The sequence below is a fragment of the Piliocolobus tephrosceles genome, chromosome 8 (genome assembly GCF_002776525.5).
Source record: "Piliocolobus tephrosceles isolate RC106 chromosome 8, ASM277652v3, whole genome shotgun sequence".
In the NCBI taxonomy this organism is placed as follows: Eukaryota; Metazoa; Chordata; class Mammalia; order Primates; family Cercopithecidae; genus Piliocolobus; species Piliocolobus tephrosceles.
The window spans coordinates 79,586,866-79,612,047 of record NC_045441.1 but is presented as its reverse complement, the minus strand read 5'-3'; the positions used below and the strand labels follow the sequence as shown (position 1 = coordinate 79,612,047).

At 37.8% G+C, this 25,182-nt stretch overlaps 1 protein-coding gene across 4 annotated transcripts in view; it reads right to left on the bottom strand.

The window, feature by feature from the left end:
* Positions 1-1,058: 1,058 nt before the first annotated feature.
* The window catches only part of CDK6 (cyclin dependent kinase 6), a 235,550-nt gene continuing 211,426 nt past the window's right edge, over positions 1,059-25,182 (bottom strand). For all 4 annotated transcript variants that reach the window (XM_023226729.2, XM_023226733.2, XM_023226731.2 and 1 more), the window contains exons 6-8: positions 19,693-19,743; positions 14,267-14,402; positions 1,059-11,480 (exon numbers count right to left, since the gene is read on the bottom strand). In XM_023226729.2, coding sequence (XP_023082497.1) covers positions 11,334-11,480; positions 14,267-14,402; positions 19,693-19,743 — 334 coding nt within the window. In that variant the 3' untranslated portion in view covers positions 1,059-11,333. The remainder of the gene's footprint in view (positions 11,481-14,266; positions 14,403-19,692; positions 19,744-25,182) is intronic.

Below are 25,182 nucleotides of genomic sequence, written 5' to 3'. Positions count from 1 at the left end.
AAAAAAAAAAAAAAAAAAAAAAAAAAAAAAAAGTCAAAAAGTTAAAAAAAATTAAAGTTTATAGACTAAAAAATTTACAGTAAGCCAAGGTTAATTTATTATTGAAGAAAAAATTCAAAATAAATTTAATGTGACCTAAGTATACAGTGTTTATAAAGTCTACAGTGGTGTAATGTCCTAAGCCTTCACATTTGCTCACTGACTTATCCTGAGGAACTTCCAGTCCTGAAAGCTCCATTCATGGTAAGTGTCCTTTGCAGGTGTACAATTTTTTATCTTTTATACCATATTTTGACTGTACCTTTTCTATGTTTAGATACACAAATACTTATCAGTGTGTTACAATTGCCTACAGTATTCAATACTATACAGGTTTGTAGCCTAGGAGGCTTAGGCTACACCATCTAGTCTAGGTGTGTAGTAGGCTATACCATCTAGGTTTGTGTAAGTACACTCTATGATGTTCTCACAATGATGAATTCCCCTAACAATGCATCTCTCAGACTGTATCCCAGTCATCAAGCAATGCATGATTGTTGAATGAGTTATTATTTTTTTTTTTTTTGAGACAGAGTCTTGCTCTGTTGCTTAGGCAGGAGTGCAGTGGTGCGATCTCAGCTCACTGCAACCTCCGCCTTCCAGATTCAAGCGATTCTCCTGCCTCAGCCTCCTGAGTAGCTGGGATTACAGGCGTATGCCACCATGCCCGGCTAGTTTTCATGTATTTTTAGTAGAGACAGGGTTTCACCATGTTGGCCAGTCTGGTCTTGAACACCTGACCTCTGGTGATCCACCTGCCTTGGCCTCCCAAAGTGCTGGGATTAAAGGCATGAGCCACTGCTCCCAGCCAATTGTTGAATGAGTTCTATGCTCACTTAACTGCTATTTAAACACTGGAAGCCTGAAAAGGAATCTCTTAAAGTAAAAGTTTAAAACACATTCTTTCTACCACATGCATGGCCAGGTTGCAAATAAGAAGCACCAAAAAAAAAAAAAAAAAAAAAAAAAACCACACAAAAAACAAAAAAACAAAACAAACAAAAAAAACCACACACACATTCTGCTAAAACTTGGAATTTAATGAACTTTTACTCACTACAGTTATACTCATTTTACATTAAAGTAAAAAAGAAAATAGCCAGGAGAATAATTCATCTCCAGAAAGCAGTTTAAAATTATTGTTTTTATTATTTTTATTTGCTACCAATATTTTTATTGTAAGAAATACAAAAGGTATGACAAATATACAAACTATTTTCTCTTTTTGCTTCATTCAATTTAGCTTTCACATAAGTGAACACACCGGACAGTGATATTTCAACACCAATTTTGAAAAAAACAATGAATTTCATCATCTGACAATAAATACCTAAATTTGCATTCTAGCACCCAGTAAGACATCCAGTTTCCAAAGGATTATTGGTATGCAACCCTCTGAATTTTCTGACATGTTACCTTTGCCACTGCAACAGAAACACCACTGCAGTTCTCCCTTTCCCAGTAAGTCAGAATAAGGGGCAGGCAAGAATGGCTATCTGACTTCAGAAACCCTGGGTCACAAAGCATCCCTTGCTTGAGCTACTTTTAAAAACAGATTTTTAATGATAGGGTACTTCATGAAAGTTTTGGTGGTCCTTGAATGACATATTTTACATGACATATTTACCTACTTTTCTATCCTCCTCTTCAGATGGGAAGGGTCTAGATAAACTGGCCTGTATTTTCATCTGCCTCTTGGGAAGGGAGCAAGAGCATTTAGCTCAGAGCATTCTGAAGACAGTAGCCTTAGAGATAAACTTTCTTTCTTTCTTCTTCTTTTGCTTCAAGAGGGCTTTCTGTGTGGAATGGAGGGATGGTTGCTAGAGTGAGACAGCCCTTCCCCTCTTGCTATGTATATACCATACCTGAGGCCATTTTTCTTAGAGGGCAAAAATGTTAGAATAGGTAGGAAAGTTCTTGCTTTCAGAGAGCTGTGCTGCACCCACAGGGTGGACCTGACAGGCCAGTGTGGTAACTCTCAATCTTGTATACAGAGAACAGAGAAGAAGCAACATCTGATACCAAGTCACCTGCCAACATTCTTGTAAGACTGTGTTCCAGGCAGTGAATTTCCACACTGCTTCTTGGGTCTGCAGAACTCAAAGCACCAAAACAGAGCATTCTGTAGCAATATAAGCAAACGGAATGAGAATAATTATGCACCTTTAAGGAACATGCACCCTTATACGTCTGTACCCTGATATGAAAATAGCAGAGTGAGTTTCAAGTATGAAGAAATACAGTAAAAGTGTGGCCTGTACATGGAGAGAAAACAGCAGCCTGGAATGTGGTTTATATTCTTGATTAGTTTTTCTCTTGGTACCACAGCCAAAACTGAATGCTCTGTACAATGTCTTGGTTTAAAAATCAAGATGCATAAAGATGCTAGAGGCATTTCTAATGGATGCCATGAGCACAGTCTGTGCCCAGCATTAGGAACCATCTCTAGATGTATGTGGCTAGGTCAAGTTGGGAGTGGTGGCCAGGCCTAGAAAGGCACACCTGTGGTCCGTAATGTGGAGGAGGATGGAGAGCACCATGTGGACAGGCCAGGATGGTAGCAGGGAACACTTTAGTGGTAGAGAGGAAGAGATGCAGGGGACAGAGATGTAGAGGTGTGGGGATGTTGGTCACCTTGGGCTGGTTCACACAGCCTAGATTAGTATCTGATATACACAAGTTTTACATTTCTAGAACCGTGATTTCAAACACAGAAACTAATTAAAGTCAAATTTCCAAATTAGATTTTTTTTTTTTTTTTTTTACTTTCGAAACATTTTCTATTATAAGTCAGAAGGAAAAAAGCTTACTGTGTGTGACAGTCTTCCTGAAACCTAAGAGAAAGTTTTAACCAGGCCCTATGGCAATGCAGAAACACTAATACATTTTTACAGTGAAAACCTACTTTAACACATCTCAAAATGATAATCCTATAAAACTCTCTAGTTCTAATTTGCACTCTACGGGAACCAATATTGTTCTTTTCTTAACACATACTGCTCTTCGATACCAAACACTTGCCCTTTAACCTTCAGATAAAAACCTCAAATACCAAAAAAATGCAACAAGCTTTTGAGGTGTTGGGAATAGTTGGTTGTTAAAATCCCTTTTATTTTATAATAAATGACACAGGCAATCCTTGCTTTTTATTACCATGCTGGATTGCTTCTATACACAGCCAAGTTGCCTGATGCATGGAAACTTGGACTTCTCCATCTGACACGTTCTGGAAGCCTCAAGGCACAAGCTAACAGTTCTGCTTCTACAGAAAAACTCTCACACTGCTCTCCTCTCAACAGTACTGCCTGTTCCCACTACTGCACATGACACCTATGAGGTCACTACATCACGTGAGGGAAGCTTCTTCATGAGGGCAGACAAGAGGAGGCACCACTAGGCACTGGTCTCTGCCTGGAATCTATCCCGAGGGCCACCTGGCACAGTTCCTAAATTAAGACGTATCTAAAATGCTTTTCTACTTTTAGTTTTTATTTTTGCTGTATTTTCACACTCTACTATATGCATATTTAATAAAAACTACAAAGTCTTTAACTTTAATTCCTTTACATAATGATAAAACACCTAGATACCCAAAATACTACATCTACATATTCAAATCTACTAGTCATGTTAAAAATGCATGCAGCTTATTTGGGGGCTTAGTCTAATTTTTATTTTCTTAGGTTCATCAATACCATGATAATGAACGTTAGATGCAAAGTCCTAACACTTTCTGCCTTCAGTTGTACTTTCACAGGACTAGTGTGATTCAGAAATAAATAATATACATGAATAATAATAGAAATAATTTATGCAAATGTAGAACAACTTGAAAAAAATTCCCCGCCTGTCAGGTGCTGTTCCTGGGGATAGCTGATGCTATAAATTCCATGTACTAACTAATATATTTACTACAGGTAATAGGAAAACAAATGAATAAAAAGTGAGGAACTATGATATACATGTATATATTTTTGCAAACACAGGATCAGAATGAAAAGATATATAATGCACTGGGAGGTTCAAGAAATGTATTACCGCTGGAATCTGTTTTATCATTCAGACTTTAAAGTCAAACTGAGAGTTGTTGGTGATCACAGGAATATTGCTAGCTGATACATATTATTGCATTTCATAAAACTTAAGATTAGAAACTTTCAAGTAAGAGTACAACGGGTATCTTCAGAACTTTAACCTAAGCACATCAACGGAATTTCGCTAGGAACCACAGAGAGTTAGAAATTAAATAATTGTGTGGCTCTTTGTTTGCTGATTAGTGCTACAGTCATAGTTCTTGGCAGTCAATATGTACAGTTATATGCCCCCTTTGAGAAAAACCTACATTTGACAATCCAAACTCCTAAAATTGAGAAAGGGTTATTTGTGTGACCAAACAACTCACACAGAAGATTCCTCTCAACGTGAAAATCCCCTGCTACATGAGATAATTTGTTTACATACCTTTAATTATCTAACCAAGAAAAAGAGAGAAAAGAAAGGGGAAACTAAAGAATTCGGAGCTTTTGCCAACTGAAGACACAGCAGAAAATAAACAACTTTTCAAAACAAAACTTTTCCAGGCATATCTTTCACCATCACATATGTAGAATGATGGAAAATAAAAAAATAAAAAATATTTCCTGCAATTATACATCTTTTCTTAAAAAAAAAAACAAAAACAAAAACTGAGCTTAGCGCCTAAGAGATGCGGGGTAGACAGCTTCACACAGAGCAGCTGCTACCGCATCTCTTTTTACCCGAACTTTCGGAGAATTGTGTTGTACTTATTTATGCACAGAAGACACCCGTTTGCTTCTAGGGACATTTTTCTTCCTAAGATTTGCAGAACAGATGCCTCTGAGACAGCAGCAGGGCACTCTGACCTCGGAAAGCCGCCCGCGGGGCCGCACATAATTTCAGGCACCGGCAGGTGAGCGGGAGGCGGGGTCCCAGCCCGGCCACGCCCACTGCCACCCTCCTGCCAAAGGGACGGGGCAACGAGGCAGCGCGCCCGGAAGGCTTTCAAGTGGGAGTCAAGTTTTGAACGCGAGCAAGTAGGGTTCAGACTGGCCACTGTGATAACAAACCCGGGGGTGGAATTCGGCCTTTCACATAGGGGCTTTAACTGGACTCTAGTTCCTGGGAGCAGAGGGGCGAATGAGGCGGGGGATTTCTCAGTTTCTGACTGCCCCTAGTGTATGTGGCATTTTGGTTCAGTATGAATTACTGAGACTCATCTGCTTGCCACTCTAGAGCAAAGTTGGGCAGGCACCGTCGAGTGTCTGCCACTCATAAGGAATAAGCTGCTTTCTGTGGTGCTGTGTTAAGGAAACTCTGAAAAATACTGCAATATCTTTCCCTACTAAATTTCAAGTGACGCTGTTGTGAGGAAGGTGACTTCTAAAATTAACTTAATCATCTGGGGGATAAGAAGTCTGTAAGTAGACTTGTGAATTTAAAAAATATAGATAAAGTTGCCAAAAAACTTCAAAAGTGAAGAAAGTATGTAGACACACTCCTAAGTTGTTATGCTCATATACTTAGACCTATTTTTTTTTTAATTAGAGCTTCTTATGAATTTACATTTGTGATTCCACAAATGTTAAAATCACCTGGTCTTTTGGTATTTAAGGGCTCTGTTTCAATATAGCAATTCTTCAGACAAAAGTTTTGTCTACCGAATTACTGATGCTACTCATTTTGCTCACCTGATCTTTAAATTAGCATTTTAAAATGTAATCAATGTTGAAAGGCCACCATGCCAGGGAATATGAAAGCAGCAGAGAGAGTATGAGTGTTTTAACTGGAGCCACTAAAGGAGTTTTATACTTCTAACGAAACTACCTTGTTCACAGATGAGGGCTGCCTTTTTAGTAAGTAAGCCTGTTTTAATCTAGAAAAGCAAGGTAATTGGGTACCTAAAAAAATTTTTTCCTAATGACTAGGCTTTCTTTACTTAAATGATCAAAATGGATATATTATCCATCCTTTAGCACAATTTATTTGCAGACAATTGTTCAGAACCTAGGTAACAAGTAAAATACTGAAGTTACAGAACATTATAAAGACCATTAATCATCCCAAAAAAGAAGTGCTAGGAAAGAGTTAAATATGCACAGAAAAATAAAGTTAGAATGAAATCTCTTTTAGAAGTACCTCTTTAGTCTTCATCGGATTTGTTTTTCTCTAAAAGTGCCACCTTGTGGAATATACTGGAATAAAAACAAGAAAGCTCATCTCTTAGGACAGTGTGAATGTTTAGAAAGACTTTTGCAAGAAAAGCCACCTTCCTTTCCTACCATATTAACTTCAAATTGCTGTAATAGTATTTCAGCAGATGCTTGAAAAGAGCCTATATTTATTTTCAGGTGGCTCTTGTTTTCTTCCTAAGGACAGACAAGGTAACAATATGTTGAAGGAAGTCCACTTCTACTCATTTATCTAAATGTTATAACTTCCTGGGAATGCTAAGAAATAGAAAATATTTTGAAAAGCTGTTTGGTACTTCATTAAGAAAATAAACAAAAATTCCCAGAAAGACTAGTTGAGAAAAAAACATGTAAAAATTGGAGCCCTTCTGTTTCTACATTTCTGTTACTTACAAAGATCAGAAGATAGAGAGGCCAAAGGATTATTTTTGGTTTATTTTCTGAAAAAGTACAAGATAGAAATGCTTGAGATATAGGTATGTATTAAAATTGGGTTGTGAATTGCATTGATATAGAAAGGGAGTCAATAAGAAATGAAAATGTTAGTTTCTCATGCTTTTGAGGAAAACAGCATTTTTAATTACTCTGAGGACTTACATTTCTTGCCAGGCTTTGGTAGCCTCAATAAGTTTTTCCACTGTGGAGAAGGAACATGTAAATATCTTCCTAATTATGTGCCCAAATGTACTTAATGGACATGATAAATGGTTTTGGGTAAGGTTCACAATTTTTCAAAAGTATTGGTGGCACAGGAAACACATGCCTTTTAAAAATTTATTTTTATTTTTTCAATGAACATTCTTAGGCAAGTGTAAGAAGTATTGCTTCATGTGGCTGCCTCTTCCCTTGAAATGAGAAAAAAAATACAGATAATTTAGTTTGCTTGGTTTGTTTTTGACCATTAATCCTACAGTTGCCAGATGACCTCAGTATAAATTCTTACAATATATTTGTTCATAAAGAATATATCCTTCAAAATATATATAGCTTTGAAACTACCTTTTAAATACCTTCATTTTCTCCAGAATTTCTTTTATCTATTGCCCACTGTTTTATGAATAATTTTTAAAGCCTTAGAAATCATATAACATCTTTATCTGTCACAATGTGAAACATGCATTCTTTTGAATTATATAAATATCCAAGAGTTTATAATAATATTCCAATATTTTCTTTCCAAGGTAAATATTCTGTAGTTTCTATACTAACATAATTAAGTAATTATGGTGGCATATTAACTTTTAATATTATTTTTTCCTAGACCCAACTATGCAATTAAAGCCTGCTTTTGGAAAATGTAAGACACTCTCATGTGCTTATCATAAGAATAGTGAAATTGTCACTTAAAAGAAAAGCAGTATTTTAGACAGAAGAATTTTAATATGTTTATAATATTAGGAAGCTTACATAATTTAATTTCCACAATGGAACAATAATTGCCATTACTGACTTTAATAGGCACTACTTTTAAAAGAAGCAGCTACAGTTTCTTAAACACTCACTTTAAATACATAATGTAAAGTTCAAAATGTTTGGTACTATTTAAGAGTTTTCTCATCAAGATGGATAATAGTACCACATTGTGGAGAGTCAAACTATAAATTTCTCTATAGAAAAGAAACATGCTTTATTTAAGATAGGAACATCTTGTGCCTTCTAAAGCTTTCATTTTTATTTAACACAATGCTGAGATTCTATTCTTAGGTGAATAATTTTTAGCTATTTTTAGTAAGTCACCTGGGGCTAAATGAAAAGTCTGCCATTCACAGTGTGTGCTTCCTGAGAGAAAATCGTGAGAATACAGGGGGCTGAAATGGCCCCGAGCTTTCTTCCAAAATAGGTTCTTTGCAACTTGAGTTCCCATCCACTTCAAAGGAGGGAGAAAGTGGGAGGCTCCAACCTATTGGGCTCTTACAAGCGCTTGGAAATTGTGTTTTTAAGATTAGGTCCTTTTTATTACCCTTTGCCATGGGATTTCTTATAAAAGCTAAATGGACAAGTTTCTCTTTTTCTCTTTTTATATGTAGGTTGTTTTGCCTCCACCCTGTGCAACAGTTCCCAAAATGCCTGGGCCGCCAGAACCAAACATCAAACAGAAACTAGCAGGAACATTCTTGTACTGGTCCTACTATGAAATTCAAACATGATTTCAAATCTGTCACAATATTTTTACTTGCTATGAGCTGCTTCAGTGTAACCTTGGGGCAAAACGCCCTTTTCAGTTCACCACTGCCTACCTTTTGGCAAAGATGTTTGAAACCATATGTTACAGAAGAATAAGCTGTAGTCACTAAGTTCTTACTCTACGATCTGCTTCAAAATGCCCTAATGGCAAGACTGCTTGTGTTGGATGTGGATTTCAGAATGGTGAATCTGGACATAAAATACATAAATCAAGAGAGTATTCACTCAAATGCAACAACTACACCGATGGAAGAACTGGGGACAGATTTTTACAAAGTTTAGAGAGGCTGAGATGTCCTTTCATTCTGTGTCATCAGAAAATAATTTGCCAACGATTGAATGCCAGAATGTTTGTGCTTTAGTTTCTCTTTACAAGCACTGCCTAGAAATGAGTCAAAAGCACATGCTAGAAATAAAAGTTGAGCTCTCTACTCATTTAAAATTCTAAAGAATGCTGAAAAATTCCAGTTCAGAAATGCTGCATTTTTCTTGAGTGAACTTAGGAAAACAGTTTTACAACAGTAAAAACTAAAGCTATGTTCACTCTAGCCATGAATACTAACCAAAAAGCTCATGATGAATCAGTGCTTGAGTTTTTAAACTCAATTTCTAGGCCCCAGCAAAAATGTCTTTGTATTTTGACCCTCGATCAAAGGAAAGGCAGAACTCACTTTTCTATGTGAGACTTTGAGTAGACCTGACCTTGAATGCTATGGATTCATTATATCTCAAGCATTTATAGTACTGACAACACGTAATCAATGTTGTCACAAGGGAAGTAGAAAACATTCGTGTGGCCCATCTTCTTTATTATCTTGCTCTAGAAAACAACGTTCCTGTTCCTCAAGCTACTGAATTAGAACAATGTTTAGTACAGCAATTAAAAAAGAATAGTTCCCAACCCCAAAAGCTCTTCAGGAGAAACATCTCCTAGTTTTTTCTCTTGTTCAAGATAGTCATATATCATATTAAGCTGCAAAGAATTCAGTACAACTTGATAATGCATAAACATCATCTGAATTATTTTCTGAGTGCAGCAACCTCCATTCTTTGAAAATCCTAACTCTAAACATGATCTAACTGTTGCATGCACTCTGGTGAGTCAGAAAGCACAGGTGGCTAAACTTTCCAAAAGATACTTTCTGTGTCCTCTGGTTACTAGAGCCAACTGAGCACTAAACCACTTATAAGGCAGAGATGGTATGAAATATAAAGGACTGTAGAGAAAATAGTAAGAGAAAAAGGAAAAGCTGTTTACAATGCCCAGGTCAGGCTGGCTCTGTAGAGAGCAGGAGTGAGCACAAGGCACTAGAAACAAGCACAGCCTGGGGGATGGAGAAAAGATCCTTTGATGGAGTAAATGTATAGCCCTAAAACATAGCTAAAGACATACCCTCAGATAAAGACACTGACAATATCTTCTATAAAAATGTAAAACACAAAGTAATAGTTTATAGCAATCTGTGTGCTGGTGATAAAACAAAACAAGATCCTACTCATTATTTAGGTAACAAAAGTGAACACCAGGTAGAAGGACTGCATTACAGTGAGAACATATGGGACCCTGTTAGGTTTGCAGAATTGAGGCCATAAACCATAATCTGCGACTGCGAATTTATGAAAGGTTCATTGAAAACAAGCAAACAGGTGGTGCATGGGAACAGCTTAAGCAATCTGTTATTAGTTATACAATGGTAGCAATATATTTCAGAAGTGCTGGGAGATAGACAAGATGGATACTTTGCCAACAAGGCAGTGTGTGGCAGAAAGTACAGTGTAATAGATGAGGAAAATTTCAAGGCCACTCCTGTCTCTAGTTAGAGAGAGAACTACTCTCCAAACCAAAACAGGAAAGAGTTTCTGACAAATTCCTAAAAACAAAAACGAAATAACAACAAACAACAACAACAACAACAACAACAACAACAACAACAACAACAAAGGGAATAAAGGAATTTCAAACCAGGAAATAAAGGCTTCCTATTTTTTTTTTAAATCTATCTGAGATACACTCCCTAAATCTATGGCAAGTAATAAAAAGCTTACAGGGTATTTTCCAAAAGAAATGATAAAGCATGATATCATACAGGTTAAAATAGACTTACAACAAGTAAATTCAGCGTTTTGAAGACTAAATAGAATGCATGCACATCTCTTAAAATATACTAGAATTTTCTTCTCCTTTTTGCTGTGTGTATAAAACTTCATCTTTTACTGCTAGCAAATTTACTGCTTTTGGCCAGAAAAGAAATGCTGAGGACATGGGGTTAACTTTCTGGGGTTAACTTTCTAAGGTTAACTTTCTAATTTGAGAAGACCATTTTGGTGAATCACCTTCAGTGAACAAATGCCTGTTATTTATCAATCACCTTGAGTCTTTAAAATTGAATCGTTCTTGCTGTTTACAAAAAGTAACACTTTAAGAGATCACAGAATCTCTCTCTCTCTCTCTCTCTCTCACACACACACACACACACACACACACACACACACACACACACACTCAAAAGTACCAAATCAGGCCCGGCAGCTGCAGAGAGATTACATCATAACTCAGCTGTGCCTGGATTACCCACTCCACACTGGCAGCATTCAAGGTTAGAAAAATGAAATGGCAGCACAATTGGTCAGCAGCTTCTCTTCTTCTGGAATTTTTCCAGGTTCTTGAAACAAACAGACAAACAAACAAACAAACGAACATAAAGCTGCAATCACTCTTGCATTGATTTCACAACAGTAAACTAGGCGGTTTCCTTGGAGAAGCAGAGCCTGTCCAGAAGACGGCAGCTGGAAGGCCTCCCGACAGGCAATCCTCCACAGCTCTGCAGGGCTTGCTAAGGGGGACCCTTGAGCCACCAAGGGTGTTCTCCGCAGGATCAGCGTAAGGCAGCTGCTGAGGCCTCAGGCTGTATTCAGCTCCGAGGTGTTCTGGCTGGGCGGCAGGTGGGAATCCAGGTTTTCTTTGCACCTCTCCAGGTCCTGGAAGTATGGGTGAGACAGGGCACTGTAGGCTGATATTCTTTTGGCTGGGTTAAATGTCAAACACTTCTGTAATAAAGAAAAAAGTAATTGGTTGATATACAACACATCAATGTAAATAATGTACTTACAGAGTTATCCCTTTATTCACTGTCATGTTGAGCACATCTAGAATGGGAATGAGTATTTATTTAAAGGGACACTAAATAATATGGAGACAGTACTCACATATATCCCTAATGTATAAAATGCCCCTCAGGAGAAGACCCTTTTGGGTGCCTATGGACTGTTTCCTGCCCAGATTTCTCTCTAAGCCATTAAAGTGTGCATATAACTTTATTTAGTGATTCTTCCAGTGCTAGCAAACTTAGTGCTACAGTTGGAGTCTTCACCGCAACTTCTTACCCTGCCCCAAGGCTACACCACTCAGAGGCAGGGATATCTTCCTTCTAATTAATAACAAGGTGCCACATGGCTAGCAGTAGCTCTCTCAGGGGACCATTAGATTCAGTTTGAGTCACTAAACTCTATTCCAGGCTGACAGCTCAAGTGTAGGGCTACCAAGGTGAATGAGCTGATGCTTGTACTGAAGAAGCTCCTGGTCCTAGACAAGTGGTTTGGGCAGTTTGGCTGGGCTACTGAGGTAGAAGGTGAAAGAAGGGAAAGGGAAATATTTGCAGTAGCAGCAGTCTCTATTCCCAAACTGTCCATACCTAAATTAGTTAGAATGTGTCCCTAATTTCAGTCTCATTTCCACCCCTACTTCAGGTAATCTTGTTACTCAAATCCTCCTCCTCTCCTTCCACCAACGCCTCCTGCTGGGTGCCTAGCAGGTGGCAAGCACTAAATAGTGATGAGTAAGACCTCCTCTTTGCCCCAGGAGTTCACAAGTAGCAGGAAAGCCACATTGGCTTCTCCATCCTAAAGTGAACTGAGTATATGAAATGTCTGTGCATTCCAGTCTTCTATGTAATTTACAGACTTTACATTATCATGGTTAATGGAAGACCTCTTCCACTTAAGAGGTCTGCATAACCATGATATTAATAGGACTCCTGCTCACAGTCCTAGTCAGTTTCCAACTGGATTAGGGACCTCTCTAATATTCCATCGAAAGCTTAAAAACAAATACAAACAGAAAGTTCTATGTGTAATTTCAGGCAAATTCTTGGGTCCTCTGAAATCTGATCTATCCTGAACTCCCCTTCAGTCAGTCCATGGTTGCTAGCCTCCCTATAGGATCTTCTGAACATTAAGAGCTAAAGGGCAAGTGGAAGAAAGAGCTTGTTTGTAGAAAGGTTCCAACTGTCTCTAACAGCAATAAATATCTCTAGAAAAGCTTTGCAAGGGCTGAATTCCCAAAGGACTGGAGAGCAGGGGCAAAATTCCTGATCCTGAGTTCTCTTTTCCCAGAGTCCAAGAAGGAGAAAACTAGGTAATGGCATTAGGAAAGGAAGCAGCTAATTTAATCTCCAGGACATAGGAAAGAAGAGAAAAGAGCTGTGTGAATACGTTCATGATACAGAGACGTGTCTCTAGAGGATTATGTGAGAGGAAGCCCTTTCCTCACAGCTACATTGATGGCTTAAAGCTGGGAAGAGGGTGGAGAGAAGGAGAACGACTTAGCCAAATGTGGGGGTGCAGGAAAATCTCAAGTTGGAAGTCTTAATACACTTTGTCCTATAGAAATACAGTTAAAAACAGGTGTTTAAGTTCTATTATTGCTCTACTTCAGGAACAAGGTTGCTGGGTTGAGAATTAATTTAAAAACCTTGTGTTAATAATATTGTTTCTGCAAGAAAATTTAATTTAATTGCCAAACAGTTTACTTATAAAATGAGCTTCTGGAATCACAAAGTTGTGTCAAGAGTTAGATACTACGGTAGACTGGATAACTTTTAGTACATTCCCTCTTTTCTCTCCCCTCTCACCATAGCGGGAGCATTCTTTCAAGTTGGCCTTAGGCATGGAACTTGCTTTGGCCAATGGAACATGGGCAAAGTGGCGGGTACTTCTTCCAAGTATGGACCTTCAGGGGCGTTGTATATTTCTCCTTGCCCTTTTGGAGCATCCACCTTCTATTATGAGAAAAACATGCCCCAGGGAGCTGCTGCCTCTCTGGCATGGGCCCCAGAATAAGACACATGGAGAAGACCTGTGCTTCACCCATGGGCAGAAGCAGATATCAAAGGCTGTTAATTCAGGAGGTAAAGGATACACTCATTACTCATTGGGTTTCAGACATCAAGAACAGCCCAACAGGTACACTTTTCTACCTATTGTTCTGGCCTCCAGGTATAGAAAATTAAGTATATGGTCGAGTATTATGAGTCTCAAACAGAGCACAGAAGTCCTTATTTTCAGTGAGGTATTTTATATGTGCCTAGCACACTAAATACTTATTAAATAAATCAGCAACTAGAAGAAGTATTGCTATATAGTTCTTTTGGAAAAACATCTCCCTAAAGTTGTGAATATTTAACAAAAGGCACATTAAAATGACAAATTACTTAAAGTAGCATGAAACTGTAAGCAAGGAAACATAATGTTTACTTCTAAAGAAACATATGTCAAAGTGAATTGAGAGGCTTCTAAAGCTGCATTGAAATAAACATTCAAAGATGGCAGATTTAAAAAAATGTGGATCAGAAAGACATTCCAGAATCAAAAGCCACCAGCTGCTACAAGCGTGAAAATGAAACCTCTGGAGGGACTGTCGCCTCCTGCCCCACGTGGCTGTGGCATGTGATGCCTATAGCAGCTACTGAACTGATATTTGTGACCACCACCCAGTCTGGGTAGGGCAGGTGTCTCACTGGCACAGTGCAGACCAGCTTGACATCACAAAAACTTACCAGAAGTAGGTCTTTGCCTAGTTCATCAATATCTGTTACAAACTTCTCAATTGGTTGGGCAGATTTTGAATGAAAAGCCTGCCTGGGAAGGGCAACATCTCTAGGCCAGTCTTCTTCTCCTGGGAGTCCAATTACGCTACAAAAGAACCACACATAGACATGAGCATTAGCTGCTATGCAGAAGCTGTTTTCTCATCAATTTCCAGAGAAAGGCAAAATCTAAGGGGGAGGCATGGGGGAGACGGTCCCAGGAGACCTTCACTTTATGACTGGCAGGGTCTCTGTTTATCTCTGTCCTACCGCAATATGGTGTCATGGGGTAGAGGGTAATCTCACAGAAGAATTGTAAAATTCACTGGGAGGAGGTAAGAGATTGCTCTGGTAGCAGACACTAAATGTAAGGGGTGATGTAGAAATAGAAGATACATTGCCATGCAGTAAGCCCTGACTTAGTGACAAAGCAGGACTTACTGTATTCAGAGGAGACCCATATCAGTATATACATTCCTTAATGTCCAAGAATGCTTTCTGTGTTTTGATCGAACGCCCCAGTATTGACATGATTTTATGAGGCTCATCCAACATGGTTTATTAACATATCAATTTGGTTGCATTTTTGGTTAAAGAGTAATTCCCTAAATATTAAATAGATACATTAGAATCAGAAGGAAAAATGAGGCTAAAACGTTTGTTAGTCCTGCATTATACAAACACGATTTTATAAAAGGAGGTCTGTGGTATTCCAAAGTGAGTGAACAGTAAATTAAAAGACTATTATTTATTTTTCCCCTGAAAACCATTCTGGGATCAGAAATGTGGAAAGAACAGTAAGTGATAAAAAGCACAGGCTTTGGAAATAGGCAGGCTTGGGTTCAAATCCTGCTCCTGCCACTTACTGGCAGGTAAGGACAAATTACTTAACATCTATGACCCTTAGTGTCTTTATGTATACAATGATAATAACTTACAGTTGTAATGAGGATCAGTTACACTTTATTTAAATTTATAGTAATATATAAATTTATAATTTAAAGTACATAGCACAGCACCTGATACATATCACACACAGTCAATATCAATCAATACATTGTCAATTATTATTATAGTTAGAAAATGTTGTTATTCATCTAAGATGCATAGGAAATACATCACTACCACACTTAAAATATGAAGTGCTTATATCCTATTTATGTATAACTTAATATTCTTTAAAAATATTAATGGGTCAATGGACTTACATAACATATATTGTATATATATTATTTATAGTTTACATATAGGTCATAAGTAGGTTTGAACAGAGAAAATCAGAGGACGCAGGGAATTCTTTCTCACACAGACTGTATAACTCTGAACTAAAAATAAAATCATAGTTTAGTGGACGGGTTATATTCAAATACTGGACCAAATAATTTTTTTTTTTTTTTTTGAGACGGAGTCTCGCTCTGCTGCCCAGGCTGGAGTGCAGTGGCACAATCTCGGCTCACTGCAAGCTCCACTTCCCGTGTTCACGCCATTCTCCTGCCTCAGCCTCCTGAGTAGCCGGGACTACAGGTGCCTGCCACCACACCTGGCTAATTTTTTGTATTTTTAGTAGAGACGGGGTTTCACCGTGTTAGCCAGGATGGTCTCAATCTCCTGACCTCATGATCTGCCCACCTCAGCCTCCCAAAGTGCTGGGATTACAGGTGTGAGCAACTGTGCCTGGCCTGGCCCAAATAATTTTAACTACAGTTAGAAATTAGGGTCTTCTGCTTGGCCTATACTTGCTGGGACTGAAGCCCAGGAGGAGGTGTTCTTATGAATGTACTTCCAGATTTCAGGAAGATGTGGTACAGGTCCCAAGATCTGTAGCACTTTATTTCCCCTTCCCTCACCTACACAGAGCTCAGGCCACAGACTTCAGCTGGGAAGATACCCCTGTCATCACGGCTTCTCTGCCTGGGTGTCTGGGGAAAGACACTGTAATTCTGCCTCTATCAGGCATACTGAGAGAGCTACATTATTGAGGCAAAGGAAGATTAATGGACATATTTACTAGAACCAATAAACAGAAATAACAATGAACAATATATAGAGTTGTTCAATAGGAAAGCCTATAATAGAAGTTAAAAAAAACCCAAAAATACAACTATTAATTATGAAAAGAAATGCATGTGTAAGTAAGTGTCTGGATATGACCGGACAGGGCAGAGGAGGGAATGAAGAATGTTTGTTAGAGATCTTTTAAAATTTCCTTTCATTCTTTTTTAGTTTTCAGGTCTATATCAATATTTTTGTGTATATTCACCAGTCACCTAGAAATTGATTACATTAATAACTCCTAGAAATATTTAAAATGTTTTTATTTGTGGCTTTGGATATATCTACACTGAGTTAAATCTTGCAAGTATATGATCAACTGAATGCCAAAAGCCTTCCGAGAAACAGGATGTCTCTGTATGTATGCATGTACATGTACACATAACTTTATATAATTTTATATAAAATTTTAAACAAACACATAACAATTTATATATATAAAACTTTCAGTCTATCACCTCCTCTGATTCCTGTAACAATCTCCTAAGACATATAAGTCAGGTGTTATTAGTCTCATCTTATAGATGAGGAAACTGAAAATGAGACATAAAATGAACGGCCAAAGTCACAGCGCGCTCATTCAGAGCCCAGAGTGAGTTCTGTTCTATTCCAGGATTTTATTTTCATTTAGCTATGACATTGTTTTTTAAAATGCTCTAAGATGTCACAGGCTAAAACTATTGTTTCACTCTTAATATTTGCTATTACTTGAAGGCTTAAATCTTCCTAAACACAGAAATGTTCTTCCCTTTAACAGTATGTGAACATGGGCCAGGTGGGGCGGCTGCAATCCCAGCATTTTGGAAGGCGAGACAAGTGGACCACTTGAGCCCAGGAGTTCAAGACCAGCCTGGGCAACATGGTGAGACCCGGTCTCTATAAAAAATATAAACACTAGCTGGGCATGGTGTCCTGTGCCTATAGTCCCAGCTACTTGGGAGGCTTAGACAGGAGGATTACTTGAGCTCGGGAGGCCAAGGCTTCAGTGAGCCAAGATCGTGTCACTGCACTCCAGCTGGGACAACAGAGCAAGATCTTGTCTCCAAAGAAAAAAAAAAGAGGATGTGAATATGGCTTTCCTTAAAAAAAAATTCAGTTTCATGTTCAATATAAACTTTTATGGCCCATATACATGTGTTGTGAAATTCTGATAGGACCATTAAAAAATGCTTGCATTTAATTCCACTATTTGGACAGCTGAATATAAGTCTTAAAAGTTGACATTTATACTGGCAAGCCTGACAGGGCACAAAATCTATAAATGGCAGTGATGGTGGAGACAGAAATATTTTTTCAAGTACTTCAGCAGCGACACTAGGGTGCAGCATTGTCCCTCTTCTCTGGCAAGGTAATCCATTCAGAGGAAACAGAACATAATTTTGATGAAACAATGCCAGAAACCACAGAGTAAAATCTAAAGGCACAAACCATAGAACTCTACAGCTTCTTTTCTGTTGGCAACCTACGATTGTCAGGACTTTGCCAAAAGTAGAACTGGCTTTTCCTTGGAAGCAGGTCAAACATGCCGGTCAAATGTTCCTTCTGGTCCATTTCACTGGCTTCATGTACTAAGGGGGTACTAACAATGTTAACAAGATTGCAGACATCAGTGCTGGAGGTAGACACAACTGTCAGGTAGTGTAAATAAGGGAAAGAAAGTGATGACCTTCAAGTCCTGGCAAGCTGACTTCAGTCAAGATTCTCTTTCCTTTTAACAGAAGGTCATTAGTATGTCTGAGTTCCCCAGTTTCCTCTTTAAGATCACATGAACACAAAATATATTCAACAGTCATGGGGAAAATAGATGGGAGTTCATCACTGACTGATTAAAGAACTTGCCATTCAGAAGCAGGGGTAACATGAAGGCTTTGTGTTGAACGTATCTACTGTATACGGAGTGGTAAGTAGTAGGAGCAGTAGCATCAGCTGCCCTGGACCCAGGAAGCCCACAGGCATAAAAAACTAGCAAATGTTATTCAGGCCTTAAGCTACTATGTTCTGACTCAGCAGTGGCACTGGCACTAACAGAAGTCTAGCTGCTTCCAGTCACTAAAAGCACAACATCAGATTCCAGTTTTATTAACTGTTTTAAGTAGTCATGCTTGAGTAGACAGTGCTGGTATGAAAATCTATTCTTTAGGGGTGCTTTTTTTTGCAGTCTTACAGACTTCGAATTTCATAAAAATCACTGGGATTCCTATAAAATGTCACAGACCAAAGATCAGGGCTATTTTTGGTCTACAACTCCCATTTTCTTCCTACTCCACTCCAATTCGTACGGGCCCTGCAAACCCAAAAACCGAAAAAAGGATGCCACACTGCATGCTTTGTGAGAAGAAGCTCCCCAGTTACATTCTAGAAACATGAATGCATACATGCCCTCACATGCATGAACATGCAGACACGAATGAAACTATGTAAATCATCAAGGAGCTATGTAACTGAAACCCAAGAATTTGAGCACAAGAAACGATCTTATAGAGAATTTAAGTCAGAGTTTCATTTCTCAGATGAAGTTAAGGAACCAAAAGGTTAAATAATTAATGATGAATTCTTTTTTTTTCTTTTTTTTCGAGACAGAGTCTCGCTCTGTCGCCCAGGCTGGAATGCAGTGGTGCGATCTCGGCTCACTGCAAGCTCCGCCTCCCGAGTTTACGTCATTCTCCTGCCTCAGCCTCCCGAGTAGCTGGGACTACAGGCGCCCGCCACCAATGATGAATTCTAATAATAACAGTAATAGATAACTTTTAAAGCGCTTACTATGTGCCAGGCACTGTGTAAGCCTTTCATGGGGTGTGTTACATGACTTTCTCAAAGTTGCAGAGTTATTTTGCCAAAGACTTAGGGTTCTCATTTTCTATTTTGGTGCTCTGAAGAAAAATGAGATGTGTAGCATACCATCCTTTGCCCAGGAAAACAAAATAAAACAACGCAGAACCAACCTGGGTGACCAAGGATACTCAATGGGGACAGGAAGCTCACTGGACAAGGATGGGTACTTTGCCACCAGGCACCCCATCTCTGATGGTGGGTGCATTTGAAATGACCACAAGCAGAGAATGTATTTGAACTAAAGAACTGGAGCTCAGCCACATGAAGAAAGAGGAGCAGCAAAAAGATCCACACAAGCAACATACAAGCTTCCAGAGCAGAGCAGTTAGGGCTCTGCATAAAACGGCACTTCTACCATGTCTCCACTCACCACACAAATAGTAACACTGTCTGCAGCAGCTGCTTGAAGTAAGAAAGACAAGAGATAAACACTTGATATGCATGTCAGAGGAAAGTCACTGTAAATGTTTTAATGCTATAGACACTGATGTAAAATTATAGTTATTACTTACTCCAAGATTTTTCCTAGTTGATCGACATCTGAACTTCCACGAAAAAGAGGCCTAAAAGAATAAAGACACATTTTAAACAAGAAATGTTCTCAGATTACATTTCAATCATATTTGTCATTATCATTGTTTAACAGGAAGCAAAATATTCTTTATGGGTTGGGAAGAAGTAAAAAAATGGAGACATTTTTCCTTTGGTAAGTGAAGGTTTTCCCTGCATTTCACTTATGGATAAGGATCTCCCATGAATACCTGGTGGTAGATGAATTCCATGTTTTACAATCACGGGCATTCTGTTTGCAGTCATTGTAACAACAGTGCTACCATCAAATTCAGTTCCAGGTTTCAAAGATCTGCTTAACTTCGTGACAAGGTGGAACATACCACCATCCTAGTCTTGAACCATAAATAGGTAGGATTCTTTGAAATTTCTCAGAGCACTCTTTCCATACTACTCTGCTATCAGAGTACTTCCTCATGGGTCTCTCTCCTTTCATTTGTCCTCAATGCTGCAGTGAACCACCTCTGGATCTATATTTCTAATTATACCACTTTTCTTCCTTCCAATATTATGACAGCTAACTATTACACGTTCTAAATCTTAACTCTGGGCTTTAGAAGCAATTGTCTGCTTCGAACACACAGCCTTCCTTGTCTACATTGAACATTTAACTGGCAATTAAAAAAGGTCATTTTGTGACACTTCTGGCATTTCCCCAAGAAGATCAAGTAGCCCCTTGAGGGAGGAGACTTCTCTAGGTTTCCCTATAAATCCCTGCCATACAGCTTTACTCTGACAGATGCAGTTACTAAACATTTTATTTGATTTTGCATACACCTATGGTACAAGTAAACGTTCCTTAATTCCTTCCTCAACAAATGCCATAGACAGGTAATTTTCAACACTAATGTATTAAAAATATTTGTAGTCTATTATCAGGTGTGATATTTCTTTTTATATTACATATCAAATTATAGAGCCTTAATCTTGAACTCTTAAATATTTTCTGTGCACAATAAATGAACTCACTATATATGGCCATATATGGAGAATCCTGCAGTCATAGCATTTCAGTGGTTAGAATACACCTTAATGTTTCTCAACCATACTTTCTATTCATGTTACTATTCCTGAAAATAATTATTTCCAAATGCAGTGGAAAAGAATTTACTTATGGCAAGGTGATGGGTTGAATTTTTTTTCCCCCAAATTCAGGTTGAAGCCCAACTCCCAAGATCTCCAAATTTAACTGTATTTGGATATAGAACCTTTAAACAAGTAAGTAAAATAAGACAGGGTGGGCCCTAATATGATCTGACTGTTTTCCTTGAGAAGAAGACATTTGGACACAAAGAGATATTGGGATGCACGTGCACACAGAGAAATAAACATGTGAGAACCATGAGAAGGTAAGCCTAAAAGAGAGCCCTCGGAAGAAACCAAACCTGCTGACACCTTCATCTTGGACTTCCAGCCTCCAGAACTATGAGAAAATAAGCTTTTGTTGTTTAAGCAATCCAGTCTGTTGTGGCAGTCCTATAAAACTAATATAAGCCACCCGCACATCACTAATGCAGCCAAATTCATAAAGAATCATGCAGTTGGGTTCTAAAAGACATCTTGACAGGTCTTAAAAGATGACAAGGTGAGAAGTCCAAATTTTTTCTAAAACTTCCAAAAAAAAGGCAAAAAATGGAATCTTAACAACTATAATTTATTGAGCATGAATGTTGTATCTGGCCTAGTGCCAAGTGCCCCAAACATAATCTCACTTAATTCTCACAAAAATTCCAGGAGAAATGTAGTAGTATAATCATCCCTATTTTCAGATGAGGAAACTGACTACTGGAGATGTTACATGATTTAATTAAGGGCACAATATTCCCCTCTCCTTTTATTTCTTTTTAGTTAACATGTTGAGTTTTCAAGAAATTTTTTTGATTGGGGAAAGGGCCTATTTGGTGATGGACTGTCCTGGGAGTGAATCTCTATTTAGTGGTTTCTTCCTATATGATCTTAGGAAAGTCTCTTAATTTCTTTGACTTAGTTACTTCATTTGTAAAATGGAAATAATGACACTTACCTCATAGGATCAACTAAGTGAGATTATGAATATATCTCAGCTACTAGAATGCCCAGCTTATAGCAGAGTTACAATTAAGTGGTAACTAAACACACACACACACACACACACACACAGAGAGAGAGAGAGAGACATCTCTCTTCTTCCTGGCCAATATTATACCCAGATAATCACGTAAAGTATTTCAAATGGTGAACTAGAAAGGAAGGAACCATTTGCCACTATGTGGTGAGGTCTAAGTCACATTTAAGTCAGTCTAACAGTCTTTCCTCTGGGGTCACTATATATTGCTTACATGTTACAGCTCTTACAACTTTATCAAGAAAATAATTTTCTAAAGGATGAATGCCACATTTTTCAATAAAGATTAATTAATTCTGAATTGGCAATATCACTTCCTGTATGCAGTTTTGCAAAAAAACAAACAAACAAACAGAAACCAAACCAAAACAAAAAAAAACCCTCACCAAGTATTCAAGCCTATCAATGAGATAAATTTTCTCAGGTCAAATTACCAAGGGGACTAAGTTTCAGATTATATGCCTTTTTAAACAAACAACTGAAAAAATGCATAGTATCATTTGTAATCTCAGTAACAGTGGCAAACAACATTTAGAAGTTGGGTGTGTTTTTTAACAGATGAGAAGCATATACTGGTATGTCTGTTATAGAAAGGAAATGATTCATGCATAATGGGGGATGAAACATTTCATTTAGTTACAATACTTTCATTGTACTCAAAAGACAAGGAAGTCATGGGTTAACCTATAGAACACCTTTGTAACCTGTATTTGACCTGCAGCTATGCCTTGACGGCTATTTTTCTTGATTAGTGGAGGAATTTTCCATGTTCATAAAGTGATCTTTCAAAAAATATTACTGGATAATATCTATTATTTTATACTCATTCCCATATTCCATTCTAGAGTTGTTATCAGTTAAGTTAAAATTGTTAACTTATCACCTTGCAATTACCATCTATTCAAATAAGTGGATTAAGCAGGAAATCAATTAACTGATCTACTTAGTACACACTAATTGACTGATCACCCACTAAGTACATATGGTTGCAATTGGTGCTGGGAGATACTAAGAAATACATATATATAAAATATAAATTATATTTTAAAGTATATAATTATAACGTATGTAATATATATAATGTAATAGTCATATGATATATAATATATATTTATACATTAATAACAGGAGACAAGGAAACAAGATATACAGATGCAGAATCACTGAGTAGAAGTTTACTTCATTTTACCAGTGGGAGACAGAAGTCGTGGTCATCATTTCATCTTAATAGAATGTTAGGAGGTGGTTTGACTAACCTTCTTTTACAGATGAGAAGTAAAGTAACATCTAAGGAAACACAGATGAGTATGTGGCTAAGCTGATCTGTCTGACTTCAATGAACAGCAATAAAGAAGAAGTGTTTTAGAAAGACTAATTTGGCAGGGGTTTACTGAGTCAATAAGAGGGGATGGAAACCAAGCCAAGGAGGTCAACTGGGAAGTCACTGTACAAGTAAGACGACAAGGGCCTCAACTAGGTGGGACAAGGAAATGGCTAGAGATGCAAAGACATTTAGAAGAAGATGATCAGAACTTAATGGAAGTCTGAACATGATTTGAAAGGAGAAGCATGATTTTAAGTTTGTATTATATTGTTAGTAAAGTCTGACAGAATGAGATAGATGGAGGTGGTGGGGAGAGGAGATTAGAAGGTAATTGACTTAGTTTTAAATATTTTCCTTTTATAATAAAATTATGTAAAACATTTCACTGAAATTTGGGAATGAATAATCTGCAAAAAAGGTAGTTAGGCGTACCTAACTGTATATACCCAAGAGCATTAACATGCAGGTTCACATAAAAACTTGTACATGAATGTTCATAGCAGCATTATTCATAATAGCCAAAAAGTGGCAACAATCCAAATGTCCATCAACTGATAAATGGATAAACAGAATGTGGTATGGACTTATAAAGGAGTATCAGTGAGTCATAAAAAGAATGAAGTACTGAGACAACATGGGGGACCCTTGAAACCATTATGCTCAGTAAAAGAAGCCAGTCACAAACGACCACACATAATATGATTCCATTTATATAGACAATGTAAATTTATAGGATCAGAAAGTAGACTGGTTGTTGCCTGGGACTAGGGGATTTGAGGGAACACTGTTAGCAGATTGAAGGTCTATGCCCCTGAAAATTTCCTGTGTTGAAATCTTAATCCCTAAGGTGATGGCATTAGGAACTGGGGGCCTTTGGGAGGTAATTATGTCAAGAGAGGGATTAGTGCCCTTATAACAGAGACCCTGGAAGGCTCCCTTGTCCCTTTTGTCATATGAAGACACAGCAAGATAACGATCATCAATGAATGAGGAAATGAACCCTCTCCAGATACTGGCTCTGATCTTGGACTTCCCAGCCTCCAGAACTATGAGGAATAACTTTTTGTTGTTTATAAGCCAATCCAGTTCATGGTATTTTGTTAGCAACCCAAGCTGACCAAGACAGATTGCTAATGGGTATGGTGTTTATTTTTGGGGAGATAAAAATGTTCTAAAATTGATTGTGGTGATAGTGGCACAACTCTGTGAATACGCTAAACTGAAAAAAACACTGAATTGTACTATTTATATTGGTGAATTGTGTGGTTTTATCAATTATATTTTGATAGAGGTGTTAAAAAAGTTGGTTAGGAAATTATATTTCCAAGCAAACATTACAGATTCAGGAGGAGGGTAAAAAAACTGCTAAGAATTTGGAACCCATCCACACACACACAAAAATAAATAAATAAAAACTGCTAGGAAAACTGTTAGGTCTACATATATGAAAGGCTTAAGCACATGGTATTAAAGTACAGTGACAAACATTTTACCATATATTCAATCAAGTACTTGTCTGGAGACATGTGCTTCACAAGTTTTGATAATCTATTGTTATGATCTGAATCTTTCCAAACACCTGATTTATCAGATTAGGGTTAAATAATAAACCAAAAATGTCTATGCATGCAAAAAAAAAAAAAAAAAAAAAAAAAAAAAGGACTGGTATGAAACCATTATCTTATGCTTCACTTTGGATGGTGAGATGATGAATGATTTGTTTTCTGCATTTTTCTACTTTTCTATACTGCATTTTATGAGTGTTAATTAGTTTTAAAATCAGAAGGAAAAAACCCGACAACATTGCCTCTTGCCATATACTGAATGTATATGATCTGTTCATCTCACCTCTTCATTCCCTACTTTAATACTAATGCACTCTATTATACTTGTTTACCTGTTGGTCTCTACACACAAACTGGAAGTTCTCTGAGGACACGGCCAACCCTTACTTGATTCTGTATTCAGAGTACTTAATTTACTGCCCAGTTTGGCTATAATTGG